This window comes from Trachurus japonicus, chromosome 9, assembly GCF_045865225.1.
Source record: "Trachurus japonicus isolate A0001 chromosome 9, Traja_1.0".
Taxonomy (NCBI): domain Eukaryota; kingdom Metazoa; phylum Chordata; class Actinopteri; order Carangiformes; family Carangidae; genus Trachurus; species Trachurus japonicus.
Genome location: NC_140915.1, coordinates 25,366,570 through 25,387,273, shown reverse-complemented (window position 1 = coordinate 25,387,273; position 20,704 = coordinate 25,366,570). Strand labels below are relative to the sequence as shown.

Sequence of the window (20,704 nt, the reverse complement as noted above, 5' to 3'; positions counted from 1 at the left end):
ATGTTTTACTAATCCACATCACAGGCCTCCACAAATTATTATCATATTGAAAATTGTGAGTCAATAGTTCCATATTTATTGCAGCCAAAAATATAAATACATTATATACATGTGTAATTATCAAAAACATGAAACAAACTAAATGTTTTACAAAAATACATTCATTGTAGTAGAAGCTTCATTTTTAGATTCACTGCTCAACTACAAAAACAGTGGGGCACGGTTGTGAGTTCGGCCATAGAAGTAAAATCAGGCACAGAAATGGCAGAAGTGTCACATGTATCTGTTCTCAGTGAGCGTTCAGTCTCAGGTCGGACGGTCATACACCAGCGCAGCATCAAGAGGTGGAGTGTGAGGTTCATAGCAGCCTCTCGCCTGTTTAGTCACCACAGGACACAGATCCTGTTCACACCATCTGGAAAAATAAAAACATAATATGAATGAATGCATTGTTTTTTAAGTGAACGTTTATTAATGTATTTATTTATTTATTTTTTACCTGATTGCTGCATAGTTGTCAGATGGGGAAGCTCCTTCCCAACGAGCATGGTCAATGAGAAGGGCACCTGTTGACATGTTGGTGTATTAAGTAAAACATGATTTTGTTTAGGACTATTACTAATAACAGGTTTTATTTCTCAATGTATCGCCTTTTTGGTTTATGAAAAGTCGAAAAAGATAGTAAAAATTTGATAATCTATGTTTTTAAATAGCATCCTTAACCTAAATAATCATTGCAGCTGTGAAATACATACATATGTGTCTATACCTGTGTAGATGCGAGCCAGGCTGTAGGCCAGGTCTCTGGCTGCCAGCTCCAGGTAGCTGGGTTCTCTGGTAGCTGCTACTTGAACAAACTTCTGCAGTTCAGAGAGGGCACAGTCAACTGTCTTTACTGCTGGGCCCAAAGAGGAAACACTAGATGCGCCTGCGAGCAGGGCCTATAAGGAGAGGAAAACAAGTGCACCTCATATTTCTGTTCAGCTCTGCCATAGATTGGCTACTAAACCGGTCAGACAGGGTCGTTTCCTGACCTTGACATGGTTGAAATACGCATGAAGAACCATTCCTGAGCTGCGAGACACGCAGCGCAGCACGTCCAGAGACAGAACATTTGTTGTACCCTCCCAAATACTCAACACCTAAGAGATAGAAGAGATGTTTGAAACTTGAATGAAAATTAACAATACATTTGATTGTTTTTGGTATTGACCTCACCTGTGCATCACGAAGCAGCCCGGGCAGCCCGGTGTCCTCGATGTAGCCCTGTCCACCGAAGCTTTCCAAACCCTCCGACACTACAGCCACCGCCTGAGACCAAACAAACCACATACAGTCAGAATCGTTATGAGGAAGACCAAGTGACAGTTTATTATGTGAAAATGTACTTGAACGAGCCGTGCACCTGCTTCCCAGTGTACAGTTTGACCACAGGAGTGAGCAGACGCAGGAGGTGGCTGTCCAGCTGAGTCGCCATGCCGCTTTCCTCTCGGCCCAACAGACGACACACATCCATCACGAGAAGAAACGCCGCACGAGTCTCCACCTGTGCATGACAGAAGTGAGCGTGGGTGGGGCACGAGGGGGAAACAGAGAATAGAGAGTTTGGGTAGTTTGTTGGCTTACCTCCATCCTAGCCAGAGTCTGCATGTGCAGTGGGTGGTCTTTAAGCAGCTTTCCGAAGGCAGTGCGGCGGGTGGCATAGTCACGAGCTAACTGGACCACCCTGTGAACGCAGCATGTTATTAACAAATCAGCTTATTTGTGTCATGATTTTTTAGAAATGCAGGATGCTGCGCAGAGGTACGAGTCGTATCCTGCCTTCTCATCGCGGCTGCCGCAGAGACGCTGTTGTGGATCCTGGTTACGGTCAGCATGTTAGCGATGGACGCCACACCTCTTCCTTCCTCTGAGAGCTGTCGATGTAGGGAGGGAATAAAGTTGTCAAGGATTTCAATTTCATGAATCTTTCTATTGTGTTTCCAGATGAAAATGTGACATGTCACATGAATTAGACTCCAGACACGAGTCCACTAGAGATGGCTGATTTCTGATTGTGTTGTCGATTGTGGAAAGATAATTCAACAAATTCAACAAATTCATGTTTGCAAATCTATGATATAATTTCAGTTAGCAGCTTGATTGACATCTGATGACACACATATTGCATAATTTCCTGATTGTAAAAAAAAAAGGTCAAGTATGCTGATTTTTTTTTAAACTAACTGCTACCACAGTATAATGTGACAAGTATGCAATATATATACTCTATAAAGTTAGAAGGGAGTTTTTATGGATTTCTTGTTATACTATGCATTAAAGGGCATTTCCAGTCGTAATCAATGTTTACCTCAGATATCAGGTCACCTATGATCAGTTCATTTCATACCATCCATACTCCCAACTGCAGCCTGTGGACGTTTATATTCGTTTTTGTTCAAGAATCTATTGTTTTTTCAATGCAGCTTCTGCATTGTTCCTTTCCGGGTCAGAGAACAAAGGCCTCAGTCCCTCATGGAGTCTTTCTACTGTTGTGTTCTCTGACCCGGAAAGGAACAACGCAGAAGTCGCGGTAAGTCCGAATTTTGATTTAATTTAATTGTAAAGCGAATTTTAAAATTTAAGTGATGGTCAAAAGGACGTTACTTGCGACCACAGAACAATTTTAAAATTAGTCCGGAGCCCATTAATGAACATTAAAAAAACAATAGATTCTTGAACAAAAATGAATATTAACGTCCATTGATTACGACTGGAAATGCCCTTTAATGCTAAATATCGAGTCATTCATATTTCAATAATGTATTAATGAGTTATTATCAATTTCAAAATAAGCTCTATTATAAGCTCAATATTTTTGATATCAACACTAATCAATGACTAATACAACTCGATGCATCTCTACACTGCTGTCAGCTCATTGTTCTGGTTTGTTTGTTCTGGTCTATTTGACTCCCTTTATGTGAACTCTTGTGTTAGTTTGGTCTATTTGTAGCGTTTGTCAGAGAAGATTAGTAAACAGGATTACTGTGAATGTTGCACTTAGTAGGATAACACCAGAAATTTTCAGTTTATTTCCACTGCATTTGCCTTTAGTGTTTTAATAAAGTGAGTTGTATGTGACCCTGTAGCTTTGCTGTAAGATGAATCTGCTAATTAAACTCTGCATTAAAAAGCAGAGGGAATCTGAATCCGGTGATGAATGATAATGTTAACTGACCCTGTGTGCTGGTAGACCATCCAGCAGTAGCTCAGCCGTCGGCATCTGTCGTGTGCCCAGCTTGTCCTTGAGTCTTTGAACCTCTATGCCCCTCAGACGGCCATCCCCATCTCGACCCACCTCTGCGTAGAACAGAGATAGACCCCTGCTGCCCTGTGGCACAGAGACAGACACACACATACACTTTGCAATGGAAACACACTGATGTATAAGGAGTCCAGGTGTGAGAAGAAGTGAGTCGTACCGGTGTGGTCGCACCCGCTCTGTCCTGCACTCTGGCCAGTGTGAGGGTCATGTCCGCATCTGTAGCAGAGGTGAACCACTTGAAGCCGTGGAGTTTGTATGAACCATCTGACTGGGGAACAGCCACTGTTTCTGTGCCGCTGCCTGGTGACATGCGAGACAACAAGTAGAACATACTCATGATGCATTAAATACTTATTCTGCATGACAAAGCCAAAGAGTGAACTTAATTCTTCAACAGATCATTTTGTGGACTGGAACAAAAGATGGTCCAATCCAACCCATGAGCTATGAGCTCTTCCATATATGGGAAGTAGCCACTTCAGAAGTAGCTTCTAACCTACAGCACGAGGTTATGAGTGTGACTACTGACCCACATCCGATCCTCCCTGTCTTTCAGTCATCCACTGTCCAGATGTCCAGAAACGTTCAGGCTGACGAGTGGTCAAACGACAGTAGGCTTCATCCACTGGCCACGATGCACCGATGGACTGTGGACAGAGCCAGACAATCACTCACTTCAGTTAGAGCTCAAAAACAGCAGGTTATTGGGAGAATTAAAGGGATAGTTCAACATATTGGCAAATTGGCCTATTGCCATAATCATAATAACAAACGTTACAAGACAGAGTTGTTTTCGAGACAAATTCATGCAAAACCGCTGATGTGCATTCCCGGCGGCAGTTTTTCGGCAAGCGGTCTCTGCATTTGTCTTGAAAACAACTCTGTCTCGTAATGTTCCGTTATTATCTCATAGCGTGGTGAATCTGCAGGTCACAACTTGTCCATGAGAGCGTTTTGGAGTTGTTGGATTGTGTATTTCATGAGTTTGATGAGGGAAACCAAGAAATCCCATTAGCCTCCATAGATTAGCTCTGAGCAGATCGCGGCTCTGCTCCGCCGTTCTAAAAACAGCTTGCACCGACAATTAAAGGTAACAAACCTACTGCTATGACTATAGGGATTATGGCAATGGGCCAGTTTGCCAAAATGTTGAACAATCCCTTTAAGTCTCATTTCTTCAAATCCTGGATTTGAATTTTGGATACACAAACTAAGAAGGATCTCATTTTATTTAAAACACAATGGCCAAAATAATGAATGTACAGTACATACTGGTATATAAGACAAAATGTACTCAGAAACTTCATTTTTCTGTCACACCTGGATGACTTTAGCAGCTCCATCGGTCATGGCCAGAGGACAGGTGTAGAGACCAGAGGAGGGAGAGAAGATGTACAGTTTGCTCATTTGGTACACACGACTGGAACAAGAACACACACACGTGCACTCTTTGAGTTTCCCATCTGCAACAATGTATTCTCATATGAACTGAAAACAAAAACTGTTTTCCGAACTGAAATATGAGCTTGGAGGAAAAGTGCAGCAATCCTCTCACCTCCACTCCCCCATGGGCCTCTCGTATCCAATAGCAACCAGTCCCTCCTGCGCTGACAGGTCTTTCATGCGTTTCCAGGCTGGCGAGGTCACTATGTGGTCCACTCTGCGACCCCACGGGTCAAAGTGCACCAGCCGTGGTGGGGTAACCTCACACTCTCTGCCCCACTCGTCCACCTCATTGGCCACACGCTCTCCGAATGCACACAAGTCTGAAAGAGCTGCCTGTAAAAGTGTACACAAAGACATTTAGACAAACAAGAGAGATTCTTCCTGGCTGTTTACTACTGGAAACAACAGAAAGATAATCACGGCTGTTTTCATCTCCTGGGGCAGGTGTCTCCTCAGGTACCCTCTGAGCAAGGCATCCTCCAGAAAAGGGTTCCTCAGCACAGCCCTGTCCTGAAAGAAAGACCCTATCCTGGCTCTGGAAAACGGCACATCATGGCTCACTGCTTCCCACAGATGCTCTTCCTCAGATCTTCTGGTGCCTGGCTCACCTACACTGGCTGATCTGATGAGGACGAGCGGTTGGGGAACGTGACGCCATGCCCTGCGGCAGCCTCCAGCTATGCGGGAGTTCAGGAGGGCTGTGGGCACGGACATGGCTCAAGACCTGCAGTTTGAGATGAGAAGATCAGCACAGATACAGAATTTAGCTGATATTGCTTGAGGAAAATGATTGATTTCACTCAATCAGTCAGTTACAGGAATCTAAAATATAGTGCTTTGTGTCTGGGACCTTAGACCTTAGAAATACCTTTTTTCTAATGCGACATTTCATGATGTTTTTTTCCCAAGATAAATTATTCAGCTTGAGCTTACGTTTGTAGCAGTGTTTTCCCTTATTTGTAAACATTACTTATCTGACTCTTCCCTCAACACAAATTATCTTCACTCCATCAATGTGAAGACTGAAAGAATGGGCATATTTATTTATTATTTATTGACTTTAGGGTAGATCACAATTGTGCTGACTGTTACATGTGCTTACATTTTTAAGGTAATAACAATTACAGAATCCAACCAGTGTTCATGAACAACACTGGAGAGCAACACATTGTCACTGGGTGAAACTCATGGGCGCTGCGCTAAATGACTTTTCCTCTTTTTGTAACCTGACATCATAACAACCTGGTTGGAGTTATGAAGACACTTCTCAGTGCTAGCGTTTCACATTCAACTGGTATGAAGCCTTAGTTTTTAAGTATTTTTAGAGAATTTATTCATGTGAGGCATGTACTGTGTTTAAAGTTATAGTACCGGTAGCCTACATTTACTTTCATAACACAATTAGGCTAAGTAACTTACCTACACAATATCAGATTCAAACATGAAAATATTTAGCTAATTTAAGTTGAAGATTGTTTCCCTATTGACCCAGAGCGAGAATAAGAATAGGATCAAGTAATCTAAAAATGTATGTCGCAAATCTAACTAATACTCAGTAATAACTTACCTCCGTTAGGGATCATCCAGACTGGTGTTTACAAAACTGGGTTAAAGTTCATTTGATTCCGCTGTGCTTTTTAAAGCGGATATTAGTCTTACATTTGAATCAGCTATTAAATGTTAAGGCATTTTATCATAGTCTATTCAGGTTACTGTGGGGAAAGATGCCAATCTCACTGTTATTCTTGCACTTCTCAGTCAGACAGCCTGTATCGATCAGTCTGCAGACAACCACAACAGCTACACACAAGCTAACAAGCTATCAGACCACACCGTGTTTCGTGGCTGCACATTTTACTTTTTGCTCATTCGCACTGATAATTCACTTTACAACATTGATTAATCCACACATTAAACCTGGGTGTTTGTAGCTGTAAAGGAGAAACTAACAGTCGTACCTGTGGTTTGCTTGGCAGTGTTTACATGAGCAGAGGTTGTCGGTGGATCAGTTGTCAGTGGATGGACGTGGTCGCTGCCTGAGACCACCAGGGGGCGCTGGCGCTGCAGACAGCAGAGAGTCGGTACCTTTTTTTACAGTCTATGGTCGGTACCATAGGGTCGGTCGGTACCACGGTACTGGTGTCTCCCCTCTCTGGACATGCCTCAGTCATTTCTCCTCTGCCATCAGAAACATGACACTGGTGGAGGTTTTCTTATCATATTCTACGTCTCAGTTTATTTATATTGTCCAGAGTTGGTTAAAGGCTCAGTTACTATGTGACTTATGTAACTGAAATACTTGAAATATTCCCAGTAAATACAAAACAATATCTGTATCTCTGCATCAGATACTTTGGCTTTTATTTGCCACATGTTACTGTGATTTACTCCCATCAGTTTAGGTGAATATAAAAGCAGTCGAGTTACTTACGACACCGAAAACTCACCATGATAGATTGATGTTATATACAAGAGGCACTGTTGGATTTACAACTTCATCTAGATTTCCATTCACTTTTATTTTAGTGGGATGGTGTCAGAAATCTCAAAGAAAGCTTTTGAGACTTCCTGATTATTAATATTTATTATAGACAATCCAAAACTAAAATGTTAATTTCCTAAAACCTAGACCAATTTAGCAAATATAGACATACATGCGTCAAATATGTTACTGATCCTGTTTTATTGTCTTAAGTAAAGATTTGTCAAAAATACAGAATCCTTTGTTCCAACCAGAACAAGAAGACTGAAAGCATGCACCGTTTCATAAAACATTTCCATGACATGTTAAAAATCTGCTCAAAAGGAAGAACACAGGCACTGAATAATTATGAACACACAACTTTTGTATTAAAGTGAGATTTTTTTTCCCCCTTCAAAAAATAAACACAGAACAGTCATAGATTAAATGCAGGAGTGATTTGGGGGAATACTGATAAAACCCAGTAAGTAGTTCTTGTTTGTGGGTGTGGTACATCACCCAACCATAAAAGATTTACTTTGTTTACCTAATAGTCAGACCAGGATGGAGGGAGGTGGTGGGCAACACTGATGTGTTTTAGTGTACAAAATTAACAGTTAAAGTAAAGGTTGCAGCTCAGAGCACGGCCCAGTCAAGCCCAAGCTCTGCTTACCTCCAAGTCTCACCTGATAATCGACTAAAACAAATACAGTCTGAAACAAATGTAGTCTGCAGTTTGCCACAGCATTAGTTGACTAAATAAACGGAGCATAAATTCTATTAAATCTACACAAATCATTTCAAAGGTCAATCAGGACAGGATGGCTTAAACATAGCTTAACATACAGTATATAAGTGAGAATATAAAAAGGACTAAAAAGAAAACCACAGGCCAACAATGTAGAAACACTAAAGAACCTGCCCAACCCAAAGGCATGCTGGTGCTGCCTCAACGCTAAAACAATCAAAACAAAGACGAAACTCATGACAATCTGGTAAAACAAAGACCAAACTCCTGACGATCTGATTTAACATGTGGTAGAATCAACAATGAAAATTTCCCTAAATATTCACAGCCGACACTGCAAATGGCGTTGAGTCTTTCTGGAACCGTCAGCAAGTACGTGGCTGGAATTACAACTGCCAGTTTGTTTATGTGCATGTGTATGTCCTCTTCTTTTATATTTGTCTTTCCTCTTCTTTAATCGCCCTTGGTGAGGAGGTCCTCTATGTAGGCGTCAAGCTCGTCATCTGTGTTAATGTCAATGTCCTAGGAGTGTGTTAAAAGAAAACAAAGGAAAAAAACAAAACATTATTTACCTATCAAAATGTTGTGCTCCTTCTTGAGCCACTTATAATGTGCAGTCAGCAATCTTACCTCTTGTACTTTCTGAAGAAGTGCTACAATGTTTGTTCGTAGTTTCTGTAGTTTCTCGTCTGCCTCCTTCAGTTTTAACTCGGTGCTGCTGTTCTTCTCTTCCACAGCTTTGGCCCTGGCATCAGCTCTGCTCTGGTACGAGTTACACAGTGACTGGAGACCAGACTCATATTGCTGGAAATACTCTTTCTACATGGAGGTAAATAAAAAATACACCATGAATACACCAGCAACACTAAATGACACAAGAGTAAGAATTAAGAGGTCAACTGACCATGGATTTCTAAACTGCAATATCATAATGATAGATTGGAGCAGGAAAAGGCTGATAGCTGATTAATCAGCCGAAAAAAAAAGAAGTTCTAAATGAACAGTCTTAGATTTTATTTTGAACTTATTTGAACAATAGAGTCTTCATAAATGAAAAAAAATAACAGAGCACATCAGGACATTTTTAAAAATTTAAAATTTAAAATCGAATGCAACTGGACTTGGTTATTTGTCTAAGAAGACATTTCACCTCTCATCAGTTCATGTATGCATCTGACTGTCGTTGCCATATGGAGCACAAAGGGTTCCCCATTGACATCATCGGTCTTGTGAAAGCCCTCACAGAGGTTAAACTATCCACACCAGATAGTTGGACCAGTCTCAGCCTGGTCAGATGCGTACATGAACTGATGAAGCCTCTTGGATGAGAGGTGAAATGTCTTCCTAGACAAATAACCAAGTCCAGTTGCATTCGATTTAAATTTCCTTGAGATAACTATGACCTGGACAAATGAGAATATTTACAGGCTTAAAGCAGAAGTAAGTGATATATTTGTGTTAATATAAGTCTTAAATAGTTATATCTTCCAACAGCAATCACTTACATAGAGTGTTTGGTCTGAAACACGGGTCTGTCAGTCCCTCTGCTCTGCTCTGAGCCGAAGAGAAAACATTTATCGTATCCTACAGTTTTTATCCAATGAGGAGAGAGAACGGCATGCAGGGCTGTGTGTGCAGCCAAGGAACGCCGTGAATGTGGCGACGTAGGGACGAGGACTGTTATGGTGCGTTCAAGGAAACTCGTATTTTTCCGACTGTGAAGTGGTACCAGTTCGATCTGGTACGAGTTCACCGGTCGGAAGTTACGAGTGGCCGTTATAGTGACTTTCACCGGTAAAACAGGTCGGAAAAACACGAGTGGGTTGACTGGAACGCTACAAAGTCGTAAGTTGTGACTTGAAGCTGTAATTTACGATTTCAAAAGCCTGCCTGGAACGCAGCATTAGCGAAAACGACCGGACCACTTACTTCTGCTTTAATTCTGAGAACTATTTCAAACAAAAAAAAAAATCAATGTATCAACTCATCCACAATCTATCTCACCAAGGGAAATGCCACTAACTCCTCGGCCGTCATGCTGGTAACATCGTCCTTCGGAATCCGGAAAGCGGGAGGGAAGAAGTAACGAAGCATTGTCCTGAAAACAAACAGCACAGTGAACACACCACACAGGAAGAATCAGTAATGGGTCCTGCCTATCTTGATTTACAAGGTGGCCACCAGGCCGTTGTGGCCTGCTAACCTCAACATGGTGACCAAGCTGTCCGTCACTTCTCGACTGGTTCCAGGCTGCGTGGTGTCTGGCTCCATGGGTGCCGGCCCCCTCTCCGTCTCCTGTTGGGTGTCAGGGGTCTGAGAGTTCGGGGACGGCGGCCGCATTAACCGGACTTCGTCGCTGCCCTTGAACACCCTGCTCAGAAACACAAACATGTATAAGATGTTTATCATCTTGCATGTCAACCACACGCGCTGTGAACTCAGCAGTGCACAGTATCTCACCATCTGTCTTTAGGGGTGGATCGAGGCACATAGTCAAACTTCACTTTCCAGCGAACACTCTGTTTATTTGTCTCCACAGCGATGACCTTGCCTGTGTACCACTCCTTATTGACACGAACTTCCACCAGAAGACCCTTATCTGTATATGGAAAAAAATCATGGATAAAATGTCAGCCTTTCTTTCATGTTATGTGCGATCCATCTTACTGAGAGCAGCCCAGCATCTCACCTTTGACAGAATTTTTATTGTCACTCTCTGGGTCCTGCTGTGGAGCCTTCTCAGTCACCTGCAAGCACAACAACCGTTATTACCACAGCAGGTACAGAAATGCCACTTGATGAAAAGAGAATGAGGTTAAGAGGTCTGTTAGTTGAGGAAGTGAAAACCCGAGTGTGACCTCAGTCATTGGTTGAGAATGGCATGCTTGGGTGCAGAGAGCCGCTAAAGAGGAACATCTGTTTAAAGAGATTGTTAGAAGGGAGAAAAATTATTTGACAGAACACCCAGATCAGCAGAGAGATTAAGTTCCCGTGACTGTTAGATGTTGCGAGAGCGGATGCAGCCCAGAGTTATTTGGGTTAAGTAGAAGAGCGACTCAGCGATGCTACCTTGGCTTTAGCCCCATGCTGTTGTGTGGAAATGGATTTAGGGACAGAGGCTGGTGTGGTTGGTGTCTGCCGTGTGGGAGTAGACACCGCTTTCTTCTCAACGTGGGAGGGTTTTTTAACCTGTAAGGTCGACAGCAGACGAGCTCTGATTGGAGGTTTGGTAATTGATGTCGGCACCCAGGAATGCCTGCACTTTCTTTGACATTATGAACCTGAAATTTATTTCGACGCCATTATCTCACTAGCCGTCCAAATAGTGTCGGAGACTTGTGAAGCAGTGCTCACTGTGGTTTAGTTCAAAGTCTCCTGTTAATATTTGCTGACAGAAACGTGGGAGCATCCAAACACAAATGCCCAGATAACCTGATATTTTGAAGCTGTACAAATGACCTGTAACAAATGAATACAGGTCAATCTCTGCTCTGACAAACAACATGGCAGATAAATAAAACTTTGCATTATCCAGGTTTTTCCAAATGTTTTCTAAATTAATAAAATCGTAATGGTTGATAAAACCCATTTAAACACATATAACTGTACTGAAGTTTCCATCATCAAAAGGTTGGAATCTGACTAATGTTTATCAGGCAGTTTTAGTTTTTTATACACACAAACACATAACGATGCTGCCAGCAGCCTCAGTTTTGTTCTCTGACTTACACAAGCAGCGCTGTGCGTGGCAAGGCGACACAGTAGAGGAAGCAGAAAGACTGCAGCACAGTTAAGCACAGATAAGTTGCACATATCAACACCGTAACATTCAGGCCGATTCACAGTCTGAAGCCGACAGACAGTAGCCGTGTTTTAGAGTTCCCACAACCCACCCGAGCCCGACCCGAGTGACGGGCTCGGTCGGGTCCGGGCTGAAAAACCTGCGGGCCGGGTTGGGTTGTAATGTTCAGGCCTGTTGAGAACTCTGCCATGTTTCTTTCGAGTGTTGTGTGAAAACGTTACTTCTGCTTCTGATGTATTTTCAGTTACATTACAAATTTGTTGAAGAGCATTTTTAGCCTGATGTCAAGAACAATCCACTCTCACATGAACTCTACTGTGCATTTACCTCGTCCAACTTGCCACGCTTAGGGGGTTGGACCTTCTCTACCGCTTTCCCAGAGATACCAGCTGCTGCAGCCATCTTAGATTTCTTTGTCTGTGGTTCTTCCTCTTCACTCTCCTCTTCCTCCTCATCCTCCTCCTCCTCCTCCTCCTCTTCCTCCTCACTTTCCTCTTGCTCTATAATTCTCTTGCGTTGACCAGCAGTTGTTGCTTTGGCGGGTGATGCTTTGGCAGATGCCTATGAAAGGTTAAAAAAATAACTTATCACATAGTTGTTTTGAAGAAGGTTACCTTTGGTTTTGGTTTTGTGGAACAAGCGACTGGCTTCCAAAAAGCCCGTAACTTACCCGTGAGGTGCGGCTGGGTGGGGGTGTTTTGGCAGTAGTTTTGGGTGAGGGCTTTGCTGGAGGTGGAGGCTTCACTGAAGCTCTGGACCTGGATGGTTCAACTCTGGGTGGTGGAGTGGGAGTGGCAGGTGAGCGGGTGGCCCTTTGAGAAGCGGCACGAGAGGGGGGGACACTTGGGGCATTTTTGAGGTGAGCTGGTAGCGGTGGAGAGCGGGGCCTTGTAATGGTCCTCTCAGAAGATCTAGTTGCCTGCACCAACAACACAGACACAAGAGACAACAAGAACATTTCAGGGAGAGAATGAATTAGAAACAAATTCGGCTCCAGCAGCACTGTTGGGAAATGCTGAGGATGAGAATCCATTATGAACGCGCCAGACAAATCTCAGTCCGAGTTTGTTCCTACTTTTTTTTATACCAAGAAAACTATTTATTTTCTAATTTATTCATTTAATTTAATGTCAGTGTAACTATGGTGAACAATATCGTCTTTGAGAGAAATTTAGAAGCTCATCGTTGTCAGCACAGATACCGGCGAATATGAAAGGAAAGGAATATGAAAAGTTGGTTTATTTATTAATAATGGACTAAGTGGCCTTTACTGCTTGTTCTTGCCAAATCAACCAAAGTGGATATAAGTAAATATATGAAGAAAAATTTTAATAGAAAATAGAAGAATTAATAGAACGGTAAATAAACACAGAAGCAAATGCACAGAAATATGAGTTTATCACGTTTTATTAATCAACCAATGCATGTAATTTTATCTGCAGCGTTTGAATGCGTATAAATCTATTATGTTGTATAATTTTTATTTATACGCTTTTATTTTGGCAGTTTTAGTCTGCCACATGGTAAGTAGAGTTAGTACCTGAGAGGAGCTCTGTGTTGGTTTCATGCTGACCTCCATCGGTAGCTTCTTTATATCTGCTGCAGATTTGACAGTGCTGGTTTTCTGAAAGGGGAAAATGTAACAATGATGTCTTGATAAACACAAAACAGAGAGCAACAGGGAGAGATAGTGAAAGACAGATAGGGTACCTGCAAGGCCTCTAGTTTCTCCTGTTGCAGTTTGATTTTATCCGCCAGCTCTTTCTGCTTATCCTCAGCTGACTGCTTGTCTTTTTTCAGGACACCACATGGCAAATTCTGTTTCTGTTCAAGAGCATCACACCTGAAAAAACAAAATATACAAACCATTGCACTCATAACAACAATGAAGGGACAAACCTGACATAACTACGTGAATACTTTAACTAAAATTAAAACTGGGGTTGCAAAATTCAAGCTATATCCAATAAGACAACACTGTATGTACCTGTCCTGAGTGCTGTCAGGGTTCATGAGACACACCCAACTGTCTGGGTAGCGTTTGTCCACAGCATCCATCTGGAATGGTAGTGTTCTCCACTTTAAACATTTGTCTGAAAAAAAAGAGCACAACCAATGAGTATGTGGTAATAAGCTGGTTTGTTGGATTACAGTACAATTGTGTGTATGGATCTAGTACTAACCACACTGAATAGTAAGTGGTATCTCCATGGCTCGACGTCTCTTGTATCTTTGCTCCGATGATGGAGGTGCAGACCAGCTGGCAGACAGATATCCAAACTCATCCCAGAATTTCACTATACCTTTCTGGGCTGCAGGGCGGACAAAGATAATATAATGTAGTGTAGTGTAAATACACTTAGTAAATGTTTATGACGTAAGCATCTACAAAGTAAACACTTTCCTACTTGATCCTTACTGCACCTGCGACAATACTTTTACTTACACTTCTGCTCTTGCTCAAACATTACACTACCTCTGTCTTTCCCTCTCTTGATGTCTGACTCGCTCATGCCACCTGAATCAGGCGGGACAGTCATTGGTTACAGTTCGGGGTGGGACCAAATCCCCTAAACGTCTCACGATGCTTCAGGCTTTTTGCCCCGTCTTCCAAATATGGCTATACAGAACAAGTAAGGACCCGATTCAATTGCCCAGAGTAAGGACCCTGTTTTTTCTATCGCCATATGACAGAAAAGTCTATCATATGCAACTCCTCTTTGTTGCAAGACGCTGGACACTGATTGGAAAAGAATCAACCACATAACTACAAATCTTAGCTAAAGCTAATGCTGCATTACTAATGAGACACTATAACCTCTTCTGCCTGATATATTAAGACAGCTGCATTTTGATTTATATAATAGTTTTTTTAATAATAATATTTTGGTGCATCAAAAGCACAGCGATTTGAATGCTTCAATACTGACTCCCCACAACTCGACAATCGGTGTGATGACTTGATTTTTCTATTGTAACTGTATAGATCAGTTGTTGCTGAAAAAGGAAAAACAACAACGGTGACACTCACCAATGTTACTGTCCTTCCAGTACTGAGCCAGATGTTCCCCCATGGATTTCAGTAAATGTCGATACTCCTTAGCATCTGCAAAGTCCTGTTTGTTGTGAGTAGGCTCTAGAACTACATATGGGACATCCACTACTCCAACCACACCTCCACAGGCCCTAAAACACACACACACACCATGTTAACTTCAATAAACTTCAAAAAACAACAACATTTTTTCTGTCATTTTAACTCTTTCGCGACCACACTAATTCCTCAGCACATCCGCTCAGGACCACATGTTTTTGGCTATTTGTTTACCTTTTTCTCACGTTGAACCGAACACTGTACATCACCTAGAAACAAACGGTCTTCACGTGATTGAAGAGAGACTTTCCAACGTGCTCCTCGAAAAAACGGCGAGTTTTTCCACTGTTTCGTTCGTGAGTACGAAGTAGAAGAAGAGAGCTGGGTTTCTCCAAAAACGGAGCTCCCGCTCTAGTTTCAGAGAAAAACGCACTTTTGTGTCAAGTGGCAATCTGCTCATTTTACCGGTACTCTGCAGTGTGGCATGTCTCCCAAATCATTTCTACGGCTAAATAAATATATTTGTAGGCATATCTGGGGGGTGTGGCAGCCTGGAGAGCAGCGGTGCAGCGGTGTGGGTCTCTGGCCGCAGCGCAGCAGCTCCAGGACACTGCTGTGTGACTGGCCGGCGATGAGTGCTCTGGGGCGGGGGCGGCCGGGCACAGACCCCACTGCAGAGCGCCCGCTCTGCTGCACAGCGCCGTGAAAACAGCCGTGATAACGGGATTTCAGATCCGAGTCTCCACACCAGAAACGTTTGTAACAGCACCGGTAAAAGTCGCCACATTTGTCGTCGGTCGCTTTTGTCAAAAGAGGGTTTGGAAAGTCGCCAGATTCAGCGAGAAAGTCGCAACACTGTAGCCGACAGCCGCACAGCGCTGCACGCTGTCCCCACAGCAGCATTCAAGGAGAACGATTACTCAAACAAAACCAAGATCACACAGTTTATAAAAAACATTATGTTTTGATTTTAGTTTAAAACAGTTTTACATATCAGAGGACTACCATATTCACACACAGGGTACCTCAGAGTGTCTATTATCGTAATCTGTAAAAAAAACGGTTTTGACGAGTTTACTCGTCAATGGTCGTGAACGTTCGGCAGGCTGTGACGAGTTTACTCGTCAATGGTCGCGAAAGAGTTAACATTTTTCAATTTGTGTACATTTTACTCACATTCCTCCCTCCAGCTGTGGCCCTGTTTTCTCATACATCTTGATCAGACGAGAGCAGTTGTAAACAAACATCCCATCCAGATCCCTTTGTTCAATGTTCACTCCAAATATAAAATTCAACTCCTTGGGCTCTTTTAGTGCTCTGAGGGAGAAGAAAGTACATGAGTCTGTCAGAGCGAGACAGAAAAAGACTACTGCCTTCTTTACATGCAAGAGCATGCAAGAACATACGCTTCATATCTGAAAACATTCACATAAGCATTATATTACATTCGTGTTCATCAATCACTATTCTAATTTCTTATTTTACCAACATATGGGAGGGAGAATAAGATCCTGATGTCAGTTGATTATAAAGCCAGTCACAAATGACTCATATTTTACAATTGTGTTAATCAGACCTTTGTTTGGCCTCAAGAATCCTTTTCTTCAAGTCAGCATCGCGCTGAAGCATCATGGCTGAATCCTGAACCTTTCTCAGAATTGCCTAGAGAAAGATAAGAGGGGGAGAGACATCACAGATTTCACATCCCAGAGCAATACCTGTCAATCAGGTTTTGTTTAAGGTATGGGTTTAGAATTGCAATTAAACCTTTAGAAAACTTTTTAAATGTATGTGCCAGTTGGAGCCTTGTTTATTTCAACTCATCCATATTTGCATTTCAGAAATTTACCATTTTACCCTCTTTGGCTTACCCGGGAATCTTTTGAGACATCCTCTCCTAATCTGGCCTCCAACGCCAGGCGCTTACTCTCCGCCTCTCTGGCTTTCTCTTCCGCTGTGATGCACAACACAAACCATCACACACAATCAAGTCAACTAAGGTAAAACATAATTGGATACACCGCAGACTTACCAAGCTTAGCTTGATGATCTGCTTTCTTGACCTCTTGCTCAGCACGAGTTTTAAAACGAGTTGATGAGTATTTATAAACCCTGTGAACAAAATGCCGGTGAAAGGTTAGTTGTTGAAATACAAAGGTTTAAGTTATTAGGTTTTACTGTGTTATTTACATTACCTTGGTTTATAAAGACAGCAGGAGAGTCTTTTAGTCCTGACTTTATGTCCCTGGATAAAAATCCTCATGCGTGGGTCAATGTACAAAACAGCCGCATACGCCCTGAATGACCTCCGCTCTGGTTTCCTGTGAGAGCAGGAGGAGCAATCAACATCAAATAAATGTACAAAATGTAATTCCTTTGACCACGGGGCTTAGTTTTGCTTTACAGAGGACTTTTGGCAAACCCACATATGGTAATGGGCATACTTACACTCCTTCGAAAGGCGTCCCTGCCATTAGTATGTCTTGGTGATCTGTCTCTACATCAAGCTCTGGTTCTCTGTTGTCCATCAGCTTCAGGTTATAGACGATTACAAGAGTACCTTTTTAAAAAAAATGCAACACAATAGTCAGCATCGCAATCATTGTCACATTAGAAATAACATCATTGACAAGGACTTTTTTACTTATTTTTTCTAAGCAGTCACAATAAATATGTCTAATTGACATAACAACATTTCATTACATGAAGGCACACATTAATATGCTTACCACTGCTGCTCTCTATTTTGTTGAACTGCTCCATGAGCTGCTGTTCATTTTTAAAAGGCGAGTACTTGAAGATCAGCTCGGTTTCTATGGCATACCTCTCCGGATCAGAGGTCAGTGGCTCCTTGGTCTTCAGATCCCAGGAGGGAAGGGGCACTATCACCTGAAATGAGATTTTTAAAAGTCATAAGTGCAAAATCCAGAAATGTTTCAGAAACTCCAATTACAACAAGCTCCTATTACACTCATGTGCACTCACAATAAATAGCAATGTACTAATGTGATATAACCAGCAACCAATAATTTTGTTATTTGAACTCATCCTCTACACAAGACATCCAGTATTAAATAGCTTTGTCTAACAGCTGACTCTAACCTCATCCAGCCCTTCTTCTTCATGGAAAGTTCTTGACAGGAAAAGGCAAGTCAGGGAATTGCCCTTTTTTGTGAACAGGATGAAGTCCTTGCCAATACGCATAGAGCCACTGTGAAACAAACAAACAAACAAAAATGAAAGTTTAATTGTATCAACACTTGTGTAAAAACCGCAAAATGTCATAATTACATGGGAATTGTGTTATGGTCTTACGATTTCAGTCCATTTCCATACTGGCCAATCTGAGTGGACTCAGGTGAACGTTTGTTAGACTTTCCAAATTGAATCACATGGGTTGCTTCATCTATAAAAAATAAAAAAAATTTAGTACATAGTACACACACAAAACAAATAAACCATCAGAAAATCCCACAAGGAGCACATTTAAACATGAACCAAACTCTAGCTTGAAGTTATTTCTCTGCTAATAAGTCACACTCACTGGGGTCCATTCCGATACCATCATCCAGAAAACAGAGCATGTAGCCGCCCCGCAACTCAGGTCTTTTTTCTGTTAGAAAAGTAAGAAGGCCAGAGAGCGCCATTAGAAGCGAGGAAAGGATGTGCATGTTTCAATTGATGTGAACCAGGCGAGTTATTCTGAGGTGTACCTGTGGAGATGTCTATTCGTGTTGCATTAGCATCTCTGGAAAAGAAATAAACCAACTGTGAGACTTTTTATATACTACAAAACAGATATCTGACATACAAATAGTAATAGGCTGTGTTGCAAATCATCATGGGTAGGTACCTTGAATTGTCAACAAGCTCTGCCAAGGCCCCGAATAAGAACTCGTGGGTTGTCCTGAAAAAAGATAATTCATTTAACTTATTCATTATTATTTAAAGTTTATTCCATGTGAGTAAACAGCTATAAGGTGGACAGAGAACATAGCTGTATGAGAGATACTTAATGTACTACTGATCTGAACAGTACACTGATATTCTGTGTGATATTATTAACGTATTTCCTTGAGTCTTTTGACAGACATGCGTCTACATTCACTGCTTTGCTTACAACTACTTATTTTCACACCCTTTAAAAAAGGATCTTACCAACTGTCTGAATCTCCTATTAATATGACACCTAAGCCACTTCTTTAACACCCAAGGACATCTTGATGTGAAGGAGGAAATGACAGTAGGAACCCTCGCGAGTCTAAAATCACACTTATTCTGTATTGAAGAAGTATTCAATTTGCTTCTCTGTGTGCATTTAACAATTAGCCTACATGTATATTTCCCCCCACTACTAATAGTTTACTCAAATGTCCACCACAAGAAACCAACATCATGAGCTCCTCGATTTAATGAACTAAGCTCTAAATAGTTTCAGTCCTGCTGTTGGGGCCCTAGGACCTCTGTTTCATACCCAAGAAAGTGAACAAAAGCAAAAAGGGTCTCCCGCACACTGTCAAGTCACTTGCAAAAGACTTTTATAAAACAAACAACGTTTCGGTCCACAGCCATACTTCTTCGGTCATACCCAAGAAATAAATTTGGAAATGAGACCATTACAGACTTTATAAAGGATTATTGAGTGAAAATTATTACATGTAAACTGACATGGACAGAAATCACAGCAGAGTCAAGTTAAATGAACTTTTCAGTCTGGTTTAAGGGAAATCGATCATGTTCAGGTCTATCTGTACAAACATTAAAGTCACACAATACTAACATGGTAAATAAGCTGGTATGTTGCATCAAGTTGGCGGTCTGTAACGTTAGCGTATTACACATCTGTGCAAATAGTAACTCCCAACAAACTGGTACTTACGAATTCGTGTGCAGGTATTCAAAGGTGAGCTGAGCCCTGCTCAGGTTGCTGTAGCTGGAGTAGGCCATGGCCACCTGGAAATCTGTCCTGTTTACTTCCTGGTATCCTGCTTATCTTTTTCCTGGTGAGCCGAGCCCTAGTCCAGAGGTGTCATCCTAAAAAGACAAGTCAACTATCACACATCATGTGCATGTATCCACAGAGAGCCCCCATTAGTTTACACGCGACATCGGCGGGTATGGAGCCTATGCAACTAAACATGGTTGGCAAGATAAACACCCACAACTTATTAAACCCCCCGCCCCCGGACAAGGGGGTACCACGTGGGAGGCCTGCTTGGAAACAACAAAAAATTGAAGCTAAGAGCAAAGAGCGCCTGTAGACATGGTGTTAGCTAGGAAGACGCTGCTGCATGTTAGGCACAGTAACTTAACAGTGGTTAATCTAACTAGCGAGGTCGGACCGTGGACATGTCCGGACACCTCAGAGTGGAAACACGACACCACCGTTAAAGACGTTATGCAGCGACTGTTAACTAACGTTTAATATGAGGCTAACTGTTGCTAGCGGACATTAGCGTCTTCTCTACGGGATGTTTGTAAGATAACAGCAACGAGCTAGCTTCACACTGTTTCAAACATGAAGTGGGCCGTAATTTTCACCAACTTCGCAAACGCTCTCCAGCAAAGACGGCGACTCAGCGGGCGGCTCCGCGGTTGTCTGTTAATTCGTCCAAACAGAGATATAATTTTGTGACGTTACGTTTCCTTTTCCTTGACATGAAGCAGTCCGCCAGGCCGCGAAGAATCCAGCTACCCAGTCCTCTCATCTGCAGAAATCCCGCCTCTAGTTTTCTAACTCGGCCAATGGGAGAGCACCATGTCGAGCTTCTGGATGGTGATTGGAGGATAAGTCTTGCTACGTCACCGGATAACATACCGGTGGTGGTGCAGTCAATGGACAGTGG

At 42.2% G+C, this 20,704-nt stretch overlaps 2 protein-coding genes across 9 annotated transcripts; both read right to left on the bottom strand.

Moving 5' to 3' along the window:
- Nucleotides 1-53: 53 nt before the first annotated feature.
- Nucleotides 54-6,811, bottom strand: LOC146981560 (acyl-CoA dehydrogenase family member 11). Of its 2 annotated transcripts, XM_085786926.1 has the most exons (15): nt 6,712-6,811; nt 5,174-5,477; nt 4,863-5,086; nt 4,628-4,727; nt 3,837-3,954; nt 3,465-3,607; nt 3,221-3,373; nt 1,822-1,916; nt 1,627-1,726; nt 1,406-1,546; nt 1,219-1,311; nt 1,035-1,142; nt 770-941; nt 500-566; nt 54-415 (listed from the first exon to the last, which is right to left on the bottom strand). In XM_085786926.1, the coding sequence occupies exons 2-15, from the start codon at nt 5,465-5,467 to the stop codon at nt 307-309; spliced, it is 1,917 nt and encodes a 638-aa protein (XP_085643052.1). In that variant the 5' UTR covers nt 5,468-5,477; nt 6,712-6,811; the 3' UTR covers nt 54-306. The 2 variants fall into 2 exon arrangements, with proteins under 2 accessions (XP_085643052.1, XP_085643051.1); XM_085786925.1 differs by lacking the exon at nt 6,712-6,811 and having other exon boundaries at nt 5,174-5,544.
- A 608-nt stretch (nt 6,812-7,419) lies between these two features.
- On the bottom strand, nt 7,420-20,568 carry morc2 (MORC family CW-type zinc finger 2). Of its 7 annotated transcripts, none has more exons than XM_085786918.1 (29): nt 20,500-20,568; nt 19,738-19,892; nt 18,712-18,765; nt 18,572-18,606; nt 18,403-18,471; nt 18,174-18,264; nt 17,961-18,069; nt 17,588-17,747; nt 17,307-17,418; nt 17,054-17,179; nt 16,891-16,970; nt 16,730-16,812; nt 16,435-16,520; nt 16,035-16,175; nt 14,796-14,950; nt 14,241-14,282; nt 13,948-14,076; nt 13,752-13,857; nt 13,475-13,607; nt 13,305-13,388; nt 12,435-12,683; nt 12,092-12,325; nt 11,032-11,151; nt 10,652-10,709; nt 10,423-10,561; nt 10,166-10,333; nt 9,967-10,060; nt 8,593-8,781; nt 7,420-8,484 (listed from the first exon to the last, which is right to left on the bottom strand). In XM_085786918.1, exons 2-29 carry the CDS (start codon nt 19,803-19,805, stop codon nt 8,416-8,418), a joined length of 3,183 nt encoding a protein of 1,060 aa, XP_085643044.1. In that variant the 5' UTR covers nt 19,806-19,892; nt 20,500-20,568; the 3' UTR covers nt 7,420-8,415. The 7 variants fall into 7 exon arrangements, with proteins under 7 accessions (XP_085643044.1, XP_085643045.1, XP_085643043.1 ...); XM_085786919.1 differs by having other exon boundaries at nt 20,367-20,559; XM_085786917.1 differs by having other exon boundaries at nt 20,404-20,559.
- Nucleotides 20,569-20,704: the final 136 nt, after the last annotated feature.